Source organism: Silene latifolia, chromosome X (genome assembly GCF_048544455.1).
Source record: "Silene latifolia isolate original U9 population chromosome X, ASM4854445v1, whole genome shotgun sequence".
Taxonomy (NCBI): domain Eukaryota; kingdom Viridiplantae; phylum Streptophyta; class Magnoliopsida; order Caryophyllales; family Caryophyllaceae; genus Silene; species Silene latifolia.
In genome coordinates, this window is record NC_133537.1 from 196,690,250 (window position 1) to 196,707,068 (window position 16,819).

Genomic DNA, 16,819 nt, shown 5'->3' on the forward strand with positions numbered 1-16,819 from the left:
ACAAGAACACTCCCAACATGTTTTTTTTTGCGGATGAACAATACCGCGCGCGTGAACAGTAACTTTTTTTTATTTTCAACCGTCACGCCTTCAGTAAAGTTACTAGAATCGTGCTTCTTGGATCAAAACCGATTAACCCTCGAACTACCTGTACGAGTTTAACCCTTGAACTCCAATCACAATCAGAAATTCAACTAACAACTTGGCTTTGACACGCCTAGGACCGTCTATATTTAAGAAAATTAAGAGCCGATGCTCTTATACCACTTATGATACGAAAGTTGCGCGGAAGCGGTTTCAAAGAATAACGAACAATAATTAAAAAGGATATTTGCTTCGAAATTTGTCTAGAAATTGAAACAATGGGATATTTGCGCGATCTAGACCTATAGATCGAACAATGGTGATTGAATCGCAAGACCTATTGCTATCAATCGGGTTAGAGTTTGAAACGCGTCAAACAATAACAATTTCGGAACAAAAATGCGTCGATCCTATGTTTACAGAACTTGCAAACACAAAAAAGCTTCTGCTTCAATTTTTATTAATTCTTAATCGATAAATAAAACAATACAACTGACTTCCTATTTATACTAATAGATCGACTTACTAAACAAGCCAAACCTACCTAAAACACTAGCTAAATTTCACCTAAACACATGCCTAAACCGACTCTAATTGTCTTTCCTAAAGCTAATACAATTACCTTACTTATTCTAACTGGATTAGGAAATTAATAAACTAGTAATAATTTAATTTGGAAATAAACTAGTCCTAATAGTTTATGGGAAACCTTTATTTTGTATCATACTCCCTTTCTTCAAAAGAATCGTCCCGATTCTTAGAACCATGGAATCCACCGGGATCGAGTACAATCCTAGTAAATTCAGATGCAAAATTGACGATGAAGAACAGAAAGTTATGTGTGCAAATCATTAATTTCGTCTTCAGCTAATCATCTTCAATCTTCATTGATTTGTAACCATAATAATCATCTATAATCCTCTTGTGCCGTCTTAACTTGTGCCTTCCACCCGTCCACTCTCCTTGCAAGAGAATAATTTTTACATTCACCTCATCCTTATAATCATCAATAATAGGAGGGAATGTCGGATCAAATTTAACACTCTCTTCATAGTTACTTTCAAACAAGAACACTCCCAACATGTTTTTTTTTGCGGATGAACAATACCGCGCACGTGAACAAGAATTTTTTTGTTTTCAACCGTCACGCTTCAGTAAAGTTACTAGAATCGTGCTTCTTGGATCAAAACCGATTAACCCTCGAACTACCGTCAGACGAGTTTAACCGTTGAACTCCAATCACAATCAGAAATTCAACTAACAACTTGGCTTTGACACGCCTAGGACCGTCTAGATTTAAGAAAATTAAGAACCGATGCTCTTATACCACTTATGATACGAAAGTTGCGCGGAAGCGGTTTCAAAGAATAACGAACAATAATTAAAAAGGATATTTGCTTCGAAATTTGTCTAGAAATTGAAACAATGGGATATTTGCGCGATCTAGACCTATAGATCGAACAATGGTGATTGAATCGCAAGACCTATTGCTATCAATCGGGTTAGAGTTTGAAACGCGTCAAACAATAACAATTTCGGAACAAAAATGCGTCGGTCCTATGTTTACGTAACTTGCAAACACAAAAAGCTTCGCTTCAATTTTTATTAATTCTTAATCGATAAATAAAACAATACAACTGACTTCCTATTTATACTAATAGATCGACTTACTAAACAAGCCAAACCTACCTAAAACACTAGCTAAATTTCATCTAAACACTTGCCTAAACCGACTCTAGTTGTCTTTCCTAAAGCTAATACAATTACCTTACTTATTCTAACTGGATTAGGAAATTAATAAACTAGTAATAATTTAATTTGGAAATAAACTAGTCCTAATGGTTTATGGGAAACCTTTATTTTGTATCATGCTCCCTTTCTTCAAAAGAATCGTCCCGATTCTTAGAACTATGGAATCCACCGGGATCGAATACAATCCTAGTAAATTCAGATGCAAAATTGACGATGAAGAACAGAAAGTTATGTGTGCAAATCATTAATTTCGTCTTCAGCTAATCATCTTCAATCTCCATTGATTTGTAACCATAATAATCATCTATAATCCTCTTGTGCCGTCTTAACTTGTGCCTTCCACCCGTCCACCCTCCTTGCAAGAGAATAATTTCCACATTCACCTCATCCTTATAATCATCAATAATAGGAGGGAATGTCGGATCAAATTTAACACTCTCTTCATAGTTACTTTCAAACAAGAACACTCCCAACATGGTTTTTTTTTGCGGATGAACAATACCGCGCACGTGAACAGTAACTTTTTTTTGTTTTCAACCGTCACGCCTTCAGTAAAGTTACTAGAATCGTGCTTCGGGGATCAAAACCGATTAACCCTCGAACTACCTGTACGAGTTTAACCCTTGAACTCCAATCACAATCAGAAATTCAACTAACAACTTGGCTTTGACACGCCTAGGACCGTCTAGATTTAAGAAAATTAAGAGCCGATGCTCTTATACCACTTATGATACGAAACTTCCGCGGAAGCGGTTTCAAAGAATAACGAACAATAATTAAAAAGGATATTTGCTTCGAAATTTGTCTAGAAATTGAAACAATGGGATATTTGCGCGATCTAGACCTATAGATCGAACAATGGTGATTGAATCGCAAGACCTATTGCTATCAATCGGGTTAGAGTTTGAAACGCGTCAAACAATAACAATTTCGGAACAAAAATGCGTCGATCCTATGTTTACAGAACTTGCAAACACAAAAAAGCTTCTGCTTCAATTTTTATTAATTCTTAATCGATAAATAAAACAATACAACTGACTTCCTATTTATACTAATAGATCGACTTACTAAACAAGCCAAACCTACCTAAAACACTAGCTAAATTTCACCTAAACACATGCCTAAACCGACTCTAGTTGTCTTTCCTAAAGCTAATACAATTACCTTACTTATTCTAACTGGATTAGGAAATTAATAAACTAGTAATAATTTAATTTGGAAATAAACTAGTCCTAATGGTTTATGGGAAACCTTTATTTTGTATCATATTCCCTTTCTTCAAAAGTATCGTCCCGATTCTTAGAACCATGGAATCCACCGGGATCGAATACAATCCTAGTAAATTCAGATGCAAAATTGACGATGAAGAACAGAAAGTTATGTGTGCAAATCATTAATTTCGTCTTCAGCTAATCATCTTCAATCTCCATTGATTTGTAACCATAATAATCATCTATAATCCTCTTGTGCCGTCTTAACTTGTGCCTTGCACCCGTCCACCCTCCTTGCAAGAGAATAATTTCCACATTCACCTCATCCTTATAATCATCAATAATAGGAGGGAATGTCGGATCAAATTTAACACTCTCTTCATAGTTACTTTCAAACAAGAACACTCCCAACATGGTTTTTTTTTTGCGGATGAACAATACCGCGCACGTGAACAATAACTTTTTTTTGTTTTCAACCGTCACGCCTTCAGTAAAGTTACTAGAATCGTGCTTCGGGGATCAAAACCGATTAACCCTCGAACTACCTGTACGAGTTTAACCCTTGAACTCCAATCACAATCAGAAATTCAACTAACAACTTGGCTTTGACACGCCTAGGACCATCTAGATTTAAGAAAATTAAGAGCCGATGCTCTTATACCACTTATGATACGAAAGTTCCGCGGAAGCGGTTTCAAAGAATAACGAACAATAATTAAAAAGGATATTTGCTTCGAAATTTGTCTAGAAATTGAAACAATGGGATATTTGCGCGATCTAGACCTATAGATCGAACAATGGTGATTGAATCGCAAGACCTATTGCTATCAATCGGGTTAGAGTTTGAAACGCGTCAAACAATAACAATTTCGGAACAAAAATGCGTCGATCCTATGTTTTAACTTGCAAACACAAAAAGCTTTCGCTTCAATTTTTATTAATTCTTAATCGATAAATAAAACAATACAACTGACTTCCTATTTATACTAATAGATCGACTTACTAAACAAGCCAAACCTACCTAAAACACTAGCTAAATTTCACCTAAACACATGCCTAAACCGACTCTAGTTGTCTTTCCTAAAGCTAATACAATTACCTTACTTATTCTAACTGGATTAGGAAATTAATAAACTAGTAATAATTTAATTTGGAAATAAACTAATCCTAATGGTTTATGGGAAACCTTTATTTTGTATCATACTCCCTTTCTTCAAAAGTATCGTCCCGATTCTTAGAACCATGGAATCCACCGGGATCGAATACAATCCTAGTAAATTCAGATGCAAAATTGACGATGAAGAACAGAAAGTTATGTGTGCAAATCATTAATTTCGTCTTCAGCTAATCATCTTCAATCTCCATTGATTTGTAACCATAATAATCATCTATAATCCTCTTGTGCCGTCTTAACTTGTGCCTTCCACCCGTCCACCCTCCTTGCAAGAGAATAATTTCCACATTCACCTCATCCTTATAATCATCAATAATAGGAGGGAATGTTGGATCAAATTTAACACTCTCTTCGTAGTTACTTTCAAACAAGAACACTCCCAACATGTTTTTTTTTGCGGATGAACAATACCGCGCACGTGAACAGTAACTTTTTTTTATTTTCAACCGTCACGCCTTCAGTAAAGTTACTAGAATCGTGCTTCTTGGATCAAAACCGATTAACCCTCGAACTACCTGTACGAGTTTAACCCTTGAACTCCAATCACAATCAGAAATTCAACTAACAACTTGGCTTTGACACGCCTAGGACCGTCTAGATTTAAGAAAATTAAGAGCCGATGCTCTTATACCACTTATGATACGAAAGTTGCGCGGAAGCGGTTTCAAAGAATAACGAACAATAATTAAAAAGGATATTTGCTTCGAAATTTGTCTAGAAATTGAAACAATGGGATATTTGCGCGATCTAGACCTATAGATCGAACAATAGTGATTGAATCGCAAGACCTATTGCTATCAATCGGGTTAGAGTTTGAAACGCGTCAAACAATAACAATTTCGGAACAAAAATGCGTCGATCCTATGTTTACAGAACTTGCAAACACAAAAAAGCTTCTGCTTCAATTTTTATTAATTCTTAATCGATAAATAAAACAATACAACTGACTTCCTATTTATACTAATAGATCGACTTACTAAACAAGCCAAACCTACCTAAAACACTAGCTAAATTTCACCTAAACACATGCCTAAACCGACTCTAGTTGTCTTTCCTAAAGCTAATACAATTACCTTACTTATTCTAACTGGATTAGGAAATTAATAAACTAGTAATAATTTAATTTGGAAATAAACTAGTCCTAATGGTTTATGGGAAACCTTTATTTTGTATCATACTCCCTTTCTTCAAAAGAATCGTCCCGATTCTTAGAACCATGGAATCCACCGGGATCGAATACAATCCTAGTAAATTCAGATGCAAAATTGACGATGAAGAACAGAAAGTTATGTGTGCAAATCATTAATTTCGTCTTCAGCTAATCATCTTCAATCTCCATTGATTTGTAACCATAATAATCATCTATAATCCTCTTGTGCCGTCTTAACTTGTGCCTTCCACTCGTCCACCCTCCTTGGAAGAGAATAATTTCCACATTCAACCCATCCTTATAATCATCAATAATAGGAGGGAATGTCGGATCAAATTTAACACTCTCTTCGTAGTTACTTTCAAACAAGAACACTCCCAACATGTTTTTTTTTGCGGATGAACAATACCGCGCACGTGAACAATAACTTTTTTTTATTTTCAACCGTCACGCCTTCAGTAAAGTTACTAGAATCGTGCTTCTTGGATCAAAACCGATTAACCCTCGAACTACCTGTACGAGTTTAACCCTTGAACTCCAATCACAATCAGAAATTCAACTAACAACTTGGCTTTGACACGCCTAGGACCGTCTATATTTAAGAAAATTAAGAGCCGATGCTCTTATACCACTTATGATACGAAAGTTGCGCGGAAGCGGTTTCAAAGAATAACGAACAATAATTAAAAAGGATATTTGCTTCGAAATTTGTCTAGAAATTGAAACAATGGGATATTTGCGCGATCTAGACCTATAGATCGAACAATAGTGATTGAATCGCAAGACCTATTGCTATCAATCGGGTTAGAGTTTGAAACGCGTCAAACAATAACAATTTCGGAACAAAAATGCGTCGATCCAATGTTTACAGAACTTGCAAACACAAAAAGCTTTCGCTTCAATTTTTATTAATTCTTAATCGATAAATAAAACAATACAACTGACTTCCTATTTATACTAATAGATCGACTTACTAAACAAGCCAAACCTACCTAAAACACTAGCTAAATTTCACCTAAACACATGCCTAAACCGACTCTAATTGTCTTTCCTAAAGCTAATACAATTACCTTACTTATTCTAACTGGATTAGGAAATTAATAAACTAGTAATAATTTAATTTGGAAATAAACTAGTCCTAATAGTTTATTGGAAACCTTTATTTTGTATCATACTCCCTTTCTTCAAAAGAATCGTCCCGATTCTTAGAACCATGGAATCCACCGGGATCGAATACAATCCTAGTAAATTCAGATGCAAAATTGACGATGAAGAACAGAAAGTTATGTGTGCAAATCATTAATTTCGTCTTGACTAATCATCTTCAATCTTCATTGATTTGTAACCATAATAATCATCTATAATCCTCTTGTGCCGTCTTAACTTGTGCCTTCCACCCGTCCACTCTCCTTGCAAGAGAATAATTTCCACATTCACCTCATCCTTATAATCATCAATAATAGGAGGGAATGTCGGATCAAATTTAACACTCTCTTCATAGTTACTTTCAAACAAGAACACTCCCAACATGTTTTTTTTTGCGGATGAACAATACCGCGCACGTGAACAGTAACTTTTTTTTGTTTTCAACCGTCACGGCTTCAGTAAAGTTACTAGAATCGTGTTTCTTGGATCAAAACCGATTAACCCTCGAACTACCTGTACGAGTTTAACCCTTGAACTCCAATCACAATCAGAAATTCAACTAACAACTTGGCTTTGACACGCCTAGGACCGTCTAGATTTAAGAAAATTAAGAGCCGATGCTTTTATACCACTTATGATACGAAAGTTGCGCGGAAGCGGTTTCAAAGAATAACGAACAATAATTAAAAAGGATATTTGCTTCGACATTTGTCTAGAAATTGAAACAATGGGATATTTGCGCGATCTAGACCTATAGATCGAACAATGGTGATTGAATCGCAAGACCTATTGCTATCAATCGGGTTAGAGTTTGAAACGCGTCAAACAATAACAATTTCGGAACAAAAATGCGTCGATCCTATGTTTACAGAACTTGCAAACACAAAAAAGCTTATGCTTCAATTTTTATTAATTCTTAATCGATAAATAAAACAATACAACTGACTTCCTATTTATACTAATAGATCGACTTACTAAACAAGCCAAACCTACCTAAAACACTAGCTAAATTTCACCTAAACACATGCCTAAACCGACTCTAGTTGTCTTTCCTAAAGCTAATACAATTACCTTACTTATTCTAACTGGATTAGGAAATTAATAAACTAGTAATAATTTAATTTGGAAATAAACTAGTCCTAATGGTTTATGGAAAACCTTTATTTTGTATCATACTCCCTTTCTTCAAAAGAATCGTCCCGATTCTTAGAACCATGGAATCCACCGGGATCGAATACAATCCTAGTAAATTCAGATGCAAAATTGACGATGAAGAACAGAAAGTTATGTGTGCAAATCATTAATTTCGTCTTCAGCTAATCATCTTCAATCTCCATTGATTTGTAACCATAATAATCATCTATAATCCTCTTGTGCCGTCTTATCTTGTGCCTTCCACCCGTCCACCCTCCTTGCAAGAGAATAATTTCCACATTCACCTCATCCTTATAATCATCAATAATAGGAGGGAATGTCGGATCAAATTTAACACTCTCTTCGTAGTTACTTTTAAACAAGAACACTCCCAACATGTTTTTTTTTGCGGATGAACAATACCGCGCATGTGAACAGTAACTTTTTTTTTTATTTTCAACCGTCACGCCTTCAGTAAAGTTACTAGAATCGTTCTTCTTGGATCAAAACCGATTAACCCTCGAACTACCTGTACGAGTTTAACCCTTGAACTCCAATCACAATCAGAAATTCAACTAACAACTTGGCTTTGACACGCCTAGGACCGTCTAGATTTAAGAAAATTAAGAGCCGATGCTCTTATACCACTTATGATACGAAAGTTGCGCGGAAGCGGTTTCAAAGAATAACGAACAATAATTAAAAAGGATATTTGCTTCGAAATTTGTCTAGAAATTGAAACAATGGGATATTTGCGCGATCTAGACCTATAGATCGAACAATGGTAATTGAATCGCAAGACCTATTGCTATCAATCGGGTTAGAGTTTGAAACGCGTCAAATAATAACAATTTCGGAACAAAAATGCGTCGATCCTATGTTCGCAGAACTTGCAAACACAAAAAAGCTTCTGCTTCAATTTTTATTAATTCTTAATCGATAAATAAAACAATACAACTGACTTCCTATTTATACTAATAGATCGACTTACTAAACAAGCCAAACCTACCTAAAACACTAGCTAAATTTCACCTAAACACATGCCTAAACCGACTCTAATTGTCTTTCCTAAAGCTAATACAATTACCTTACTTATTCTAACTGGATTAGGAAATTAATAAACTAGTAATAATTTAATTTGGAAATAAACTAGTCCTAATGGTTTATGGGAAACCTTTATTTTGTATCATACTCCCTTTCTTCAAAAGAATCGTCCCGATTCTTAGAACCATGGAATCCACCGGGATCGAATACAATCCTAGTAAATTCAGATGCAAAATTGACGATGAAGAACAGAAAGTTATGTGTGCAAATCATTAATTTCGTCTTCAGCTAATCATCTTCAATCTTCATTGATTTGTAACCATAATAATCATCTATAATCCTCTTGTGCCGTCTTAACTTGTTCCTTCCACCCGTTCACTCTCCTTGCAAGAGAATAATTTCCACATTCACCTCATCCTTATAATCATCAATAATAGGAGGGAATGTCGGATCAAATTTAACACTCTCTTCATAGTTACTTTCAAACAAGAACACTCCCAACATGTTTTTTTTTGCGGATGAACAATACCGCGCACGTGAACGAGAACTTTTTTGTTTTCAACCGTCACGGCTTCAAGTAAAGTTACTAGAATCGTGCTTCTTGGATCAAAACCGATTAACCCTCGCACTACCTGTACGAGTTTAACCCTTGAACTCCAATCACAATCGTAAATTCAACTAACAACTTGGCTTTAACACGCATAGGACCGTCTAGATTTAAGAAAATTAAGAGCCGATGCTCTTATACCACTTATGATACGAAAGTTGCGCGGAAGCGGTTTCAAAGAATAACGAACAATAATTAAAAAGGATATTTGCTTCGAAATTTGTCTAGAAATTGAAACAATGGGATATTTGCGTGATCTAGACTTATAGATCGAACAATGGTGATTGAATCGCAAGACCTATTGCTATCAATCGGGTTAGAGTTTGAAACGCGTCAATCAATAACAATTTCGGAACAAAAATGCATCGATCCTATGTTTACGTAACTTGCAAACACAAAAAGCTTCATTTCAATTTTTATTAATTCTTAATCGATAAATAAAACAATACAATTGACTTCCTATTTATACTAATAGATCGACTTACTAAACAAGCCAAACCTACCTGAAACACTAGCTAAATTTCACCTAAACACATGCCTAAACCGAATCTAGTTGTCTTTCCTAAAGCTAATACAATTACCTTACTTATTCTAACTGGATTAGGAAATTAATAAACTAGTAATAATTTAATTTGGAAATAAACTAGTCCTAATGGTTTATGGGAAACCTTTATTTTGTATCATACTCCCTTTCTTCAAAAGAATCGTCCCGATTCTTAGAACCATGGAATCCACCGGGATCGAATACAATCCTAGTAAATTCAGATGCAAAATTGACGATGAAGAACAGAAAGTTATGTGTGCAAATCATTAATTTCGTCTTGACTAATCATCTTCAATCTCCATTGATTTGTAACCATAATAATCATCTATAATCCTCTTGTGCCGTCTTAACTTGTGCCTTCCACCCGTCCACCCTCCTTTCAAGAGAATAATTTCCACATTCACCTCATCCTTATAATCATCAATAATAGGAGGGAATGTCGGATCAAATTTAACACTCTCTTCGTAGTTACTTTTAAACAAGAACACTCCCAACATGTTTTTTTTTGCGGATGAACAATACCGCGCATGTGAACAGTAACTTTTTTTTTTATTTTCAACCGTCACGCCTTCAGTAAAGTTACTAGAATCGTGCTTCTTGGATCAAAACCGATTAACCCTCGAACTACCTGTACGAGTTTAACCCTTGAACTCCAATCACAATCAGAAATTCAACTAACAACTTGGCTTTGACACGCCTAGGACCGTCTATATTTAAGAAAATTAAGAGCCGATGCTCTTATACCACTTATGATACGAAAGTTGCGCGGAAGCGGTTTCAAAGAATAACGAACAATAATTAAAAAGGATATTTGCTTCGAAATTTGTCTAGAAATTGAAACAATGGGATATTTGCGCGATCTAGACCTATAGATCGAACAATAGTGATTGAATCGCAAGACCTATTGCTATCAATCGGGTTAGAGTTTGAAACGCGTCAAACAATAACAATTTCGGAACAAAAATGCGTCGATCCAATGTTTACAGAACTTGCAAACACAAAAAAGCTTCTGCTTCAATTTTTATTAATTCTTAATCGATAAATAAAACAATACAACTGACTTCCTATTTATACTAATAGATCGACTTACTAAACAAGCCAAACCTACCTAAAACACTAGCTAAATTTCACCTAAACACATGCCTAAACCGACTCTAATTGTCTTTCCTAAAGCTAATACAATTACCTTACTTATTCTAACTGGATTAGGAAATTAATAAACTAGTAATAATTTAATTTGGAAATAAACTAGTCCTAATGGTTTATGGGAAACCTTTATTTTGTATCATACTCCCTTTCTTCAAAAGAATCGTCCCGATTCTTAGAACCATGGAATCCACCGGGATCGAATACAATCCTAGTAAATTCAGATGCAAAATTGACGATGAAGAACAGAAAGTTATGTGTGCAAATCATTAATTTCGTCTTCAGCTAATCATCTTCAATCTTCATTGATTTGTAACCATAATAATCATCTATAATCCTCTTGTGCCGTCTTAACTTGTTCCTTCCACCCGTTCACTCTCCTTGCAAGAGAATAATTTCCACATTCACCTCATCCTTATAATCATCAATAATAGGAGGGAATGTCGGATCAAATTTAACACTCTCTTCATAGTTACTTTCAAACAAGAACACTCCCAACATGTTTTTTTTTGCGGATGAACAATACCGCGCACGTGAACAGTAACTTTTTTTTGTTTTCAACCGTCACGGCTTCAGTAAAGTTACTAGAATCGTGCTTCTTGGATCAAAACCGATTAACCCTCGCACTACCTGTACGAGTTTAACCCTTGAACTCCAATCACAATCAGAAATTCAACTAACAACTTGGCTTTAACACGCATAGGACCGTCTAGATTTAAGAAAATTAAGAGCCGATGCTCTTATACCACTTATGATACGAAAGTTGCGCGGAAGCGGTTTCAAAGAATAACGAACAATAATTAAAAAGGATATTTGCTTCGAAATTTGTCTAGAAATTGAAACAATGGGATATTTGCGTGATCTAGACTTATAGATCGAACAATGGTGATTGAATCGCAAGACCTATTGCTATCAATCGGGTTAGAGTTTGAAACGCGTCAATCAATAACAATTTCGGAACAAAAATGCATCGATCCTATGTTTACAGAACTTGCAAACACAAAAAAGCTTCTGTTTCAATTTTTATTAATTCTTAATCGATAAATAAAACAATACAATTGACTTCCTATTTATACTAATAGATCGACTTACTAAACAAGCCAAACCTACCTGAAACACTAGCTAAATTTCACCTAAACACATGCCTAAACCGAATCTAGTTGTCTTTCCTAAAGCTAATACAATTACCTTACTTATTCTAACTGGATTAGGAAATTAATAAACTAGTAATAATTTAATTTGGAAATAAACTAGTCCTAATGGTTTATGGGAAACCTTTATTTTGTATCATACTCCCTTTCTTCAAAAGAATCGTCCCGATTCTTAGAACCATGGAATCCACCGGGATCGAATACAATCCTAGTAAATTCAGATGCAAAATTGACGATGAAGAACAGAAAGTTATGTGTGCAAATCATTAATTTCGTCTTCAGCTAATCATCTTCAATCTCCATTGATTTGTAACCATAATAATCATCTATAATCCTCTTGTGCCGTCTTAACTTGTGCCTTCCACCCGTCCACCCTCCTTTCAAGAGAATAATTTCCACATTCACCTCATCCTTATAATCATCAATAATAGGAGGGAATGTCGGATCAAATTTAACACTCTCTTCATAGTTACTTTCAAACAAGAACACTCCCAACATGTTTTTTTTTTTTGCGGATGATCAATACCGCGCACGTGAACAGTAATTTTTTTTTGTTTTCAACCGTCACGCCTTCAGTAAAGTTACTAGAATCGTGCTTCTTGGATCAAAACCGATTAACCCTCGAACTACCTGTACGAGTTTAACCCTTGAACTCCAATCACAATCAGAAATTCAACTAACAACTTGGCTTTGACACGCCTAGGACCGTCTAGATTTAAGAAAATTAAGAGCCGATGCTCTTATACCACTTATGATAGGAAAGTTGTGCGGAAGCGGTTTCAAAGAATAACGAACAATAATTAAAAAGGATATTTGCTTCGAAATCTGTCTAGAAATTGAAACAATGGGTTATTTGTGCGATCTAGACCTATAGATCGAACAATGGTGATTGAATCGCAAGACCTATTGCTATCAATCGGGTTAGAGTTTGAAACGCGTCAAACAATAACAATTTCGGAACAAAAATGCGTCGATCCTATGTTTACAGAACTTGCAAACACGAAAAAGCTTCTACTTCAATTTTTATTAATTCTTAATCGATAAATAAAACAATACAACTGACTTCCTATTTATACTAATAGATCGACTTACTAAACAAGCCAAACCTACCTAAAACACTAGCTAAATTTCACCTAAACACATGCCTAAACCGACTCTAGTTGTCTTTCCTAAAGCTAATACAATTACCTTACTTATTTTAACTGGATTAGGAAATTAATAAACTAGTAATAATCTAATTAGGAAATAAACTAGTCATATGGTTTATGGGAAACCTTTATTTTATATCATACTCCCTTTCTTCAAAAGATTTGTCCCGATTCTTAGAACCATGGAATCGACCGGGATCGAATACAATCCTAGTAAATTCAGATGCAAAATTGACGATGAAGAACAGAAAGTTATGTGTGCAAATCATTAATTTCGTCTTCAGCTCATCATCTTTAATCTCCATTGATTTGTAACCATAATAATCATCTATAATCCTCTTGTGTCGTCTTAACTTGTGCCTTCCACCCCTCCACCCTCCTTGCACGAGAATAATTTTCACATTCACCTCATCCTTATAATCATCAAAAATAGGAGGGAATGTCGGATCAAATTTAACATTCTCTTCGTAGTTGCTTTCAAACAAGAACACTCCCAACATGTTTTTTTTTTGCGGATGAACAGTGCCGCGCACGTGAACAGTAACGTTTTTTTTGTTTTCAACCGTCACGCCTTCAGTTGAAAGTTACTAGAATCGTGCTTCTTGGATCAAAACCGATTAACCCTCGAACTACATGTACGAGTTTAACCCTTGAACTCCAATCGCAATCAGAAATTCAACTAACAACTTGGCTTTGACACGCCTAAGACCGTCTAGATTTAAGAAAATTAAGAGCCGATGCTCTGATACCACTTATGATACGAAAGTTGCGCGAAAGCGGTTTCAAAGAATAACGAACAATAATTAAAAAGGATATTTGCTTCGAAATATGTCTAGAAATTGAAACAATGGGATATTTGCGCGATCTAGACCTATAGATCGAACAGTGGTGATTGAATCCCAGGACCTTTTGCTATCAATCGGGTTAGAGTTTGAAACGCGTCAAACAATAACAATTTCGGAACAAAAACGCGTCGATCCTATGTTTACAGAACTTGCAAACACGAAAAAGCTTCTCCTTCAATTTTTATTAATTCTTAATCGATAAATAAAACAATACAACTGACTTCCTATTTATACTAATAGGTTGACTTACTAAACAAGCCAAACCTACCTAAAACACTAGCTAAATTTCACCTAAACACATGCCTAAACCCACTCTAGTTGTCTTTCCTAAAGCTAATACAATTACCTTTCTTATTCTAACTGGATTAGGAAATTAATAAACTAGTAATAATCTAATTAGGAAATAAACTAGTCCTAATGGTTTATGGGAAACCTTTATTTTGAATCATACTCCTTTTCTTCAAAAGAATCGTCCCGATTCTTAGAACCATGGAATCCACCGGGATCGAATACAATCCTAGTAAATTCAGATGCAAAATTGACGATGAAGAACAGAAAGTTATGTGTGCAAATCATTAATTTCGTCTTCAGCTCATCATCTTCAATCTCCATTGATTTGTAACCATAATAATCATCTATAATCCTCTTGTGTCATCTTAACTTGTGCCTTCCACCTATCCACCCTCCTTGCACGAGAATAATTTCCACATTCACCTCATCCTTATAATCATCAAAAATAGGAGGGAATATCGGATCAAATTTAACATTTTCTTCATAGTTGCTTTCAAACAAGAACACTCCCAACATGTTTTTTTTGCGGATGAACAATACCGCGCACGTGAACAGTAACTTTTTTTTTGTTTGCAACCGTCACGCCTTGAGTAGAAAGTTACTAGAATCGTGCTTCTTGGATCAAAACCGATTAACCCTCGAACTACATGTACGAGTTTAACCCTTGAACTCTAATCGCAATCAGAAATTCAACTAACAACTTGGCTTTGACGCGCCTAGGACCGTCTAGATTTAAGAAAATTAAGAGCCGATGCTCTTATACCATATATGATACGAAAGTTGCGCGGAAGCGGTTTCAAAGAATAACGAACAACAATTAAAAAGGATATTTTCTTCGAAATTTGTCTAGAAATTGAAACAATGGGATATTTGCGCGATCTAGACCTATAGATCGAACAATGGTGATTGAATCGCAAGACCTATTGCTATCAATCGGGTTAGAGTTTGAAACGCGTCAAACAATAACAATTTCGGAACAAAAACGCGTCGATCCTATGTTTACAGAACTTGCAAACACGAAAAAGCTTCTGCTTTAATTTTTATTAATTCTCAATCGATAAATAAAACAATACAACAGGCTCCCTATTTATACTAATAGATCGACTTACTAAACAAGCCAAACCTACCTAAAACACTAGTTATATTTCACCTAAACACTTGCCTAAACCGACTCTAGTTGTCTTTCCTAAAGCTAATACAGTTACCTTACTTATTCTAACTGGATTAGGAAATTAATAAACTAGTAATAATCTAATTAGGAAATAAACTAGTCATAATGGTTTATAGAAAACCTTTATTTTGTATCAGGTTCTATAGAGATAGATCCAAAAGGATATTAGCTTTGAGTCAAGAGGAGTATATAGATAAGATTCTTGATCGGTTCAATATGAAAAAACTCTAAGAGAGGATTTCTGCCGATAGGTAGTGGGATTACTTTGAGTAAGTCACAATGTCCTACTGAGCCTGAGGATATTGAACGCATGAAATCGATTCCTTATGCTTCCGCTGTTGGATCGATCATGTATGCTATGATCTGTACCCGTCACGATGTCTCATTTGCTTTGAGTATGACGAGTAATTATCAAAACAATCCAGGTGAGAGTCCTTGGATAGCCGTTAAGAATATTCTTATGTACTTGAGAAGGACTAAGGATTCATTCTTAGTGTTTGGAGAAGATACTGAGTTACGTGTAAAAGGTTACCCGAATGCTAGTTTCCAAACATATAGGGATGATATGAAATCCAAAGCTGGTTTTGTCTTTATGATAAATGGAGGTGCGGTTTGTTGGAGAAGTTTTAAAGAGTTTGTCATTGCGGATTCTACAACGGAAGCTAAGTACATTGCAGCATCTGAAGCTGCAAAAGAAGCTGTATGGATTCGGCAATTTTGGAAGGACTAAGGGTAGTTCCGACAGCCGAAGATCCTATCACTATTTATTGTGATAACAGTGGGACAATTTTCCAAGCAAAAGAGCCCAAGTCTAGTAATAAGTTTAGATATGTACAAAGAAAATTTCATGTAATTATAGATTATATTGAAAGGAAGGAAATAGCGATTTGTAAGGTTGGAAAGATGCAAATAATGCAGATCCTTTAACCAAGCCTTTATCGCAGGCTAAGCATGATGGTCATGTAGCTTTTATAGGATAAAGGCGAATGCCTGAATTATAGTAGATTATGAGATATGTAATAATTAGATATTGTATTAATTATTTCATATATGATAATCACATTCATCGTTTGAGCTTTTATAGTGTATAAACTCTAGTTTTTCAATTTTATCTGAATTTATATACTTTATTTTATCCAAATAGATTGTATTGACAATGTTGAATTCTATTAAAGTGAACTGGATTAACATTGTATTTTGGTCCCTAGTTACTTAATGAGG

At 35.1% G+C, this 16,819-nt stretch overlaps 1 protein-coding gene across 1 annotated transcript; it reads left to right on the plus strand.

Moving 5' to 3' along the window:
• Positions 1–15,947: 15,947 nt before the first annotated feature.
• On the plus strand, positions 15,948–16,328 carry LOC141619058 (secreted RxLR effector protein 161-like). Its single transcript, XM_074436091.1, has one exon. It carries the CDS (start codon positions 15,948–15,950, stop codon positions 16,326–16,328), a length of 381 nt encoding a protein of 126 aa, XP_074292192.1.
• Positions 16,329–16,819: the final 491 nt, after the last annotated feature.

What these genes read in the sequence shown, in the direction of transcription:
- LOC141619058 (XM_074436091.1), top strand. Translation starts at nt 15,948, where the DNA reads ATGTATGCTATGATCTGTACCCGTCACGATGTCTCATTTGCTTTGAGT.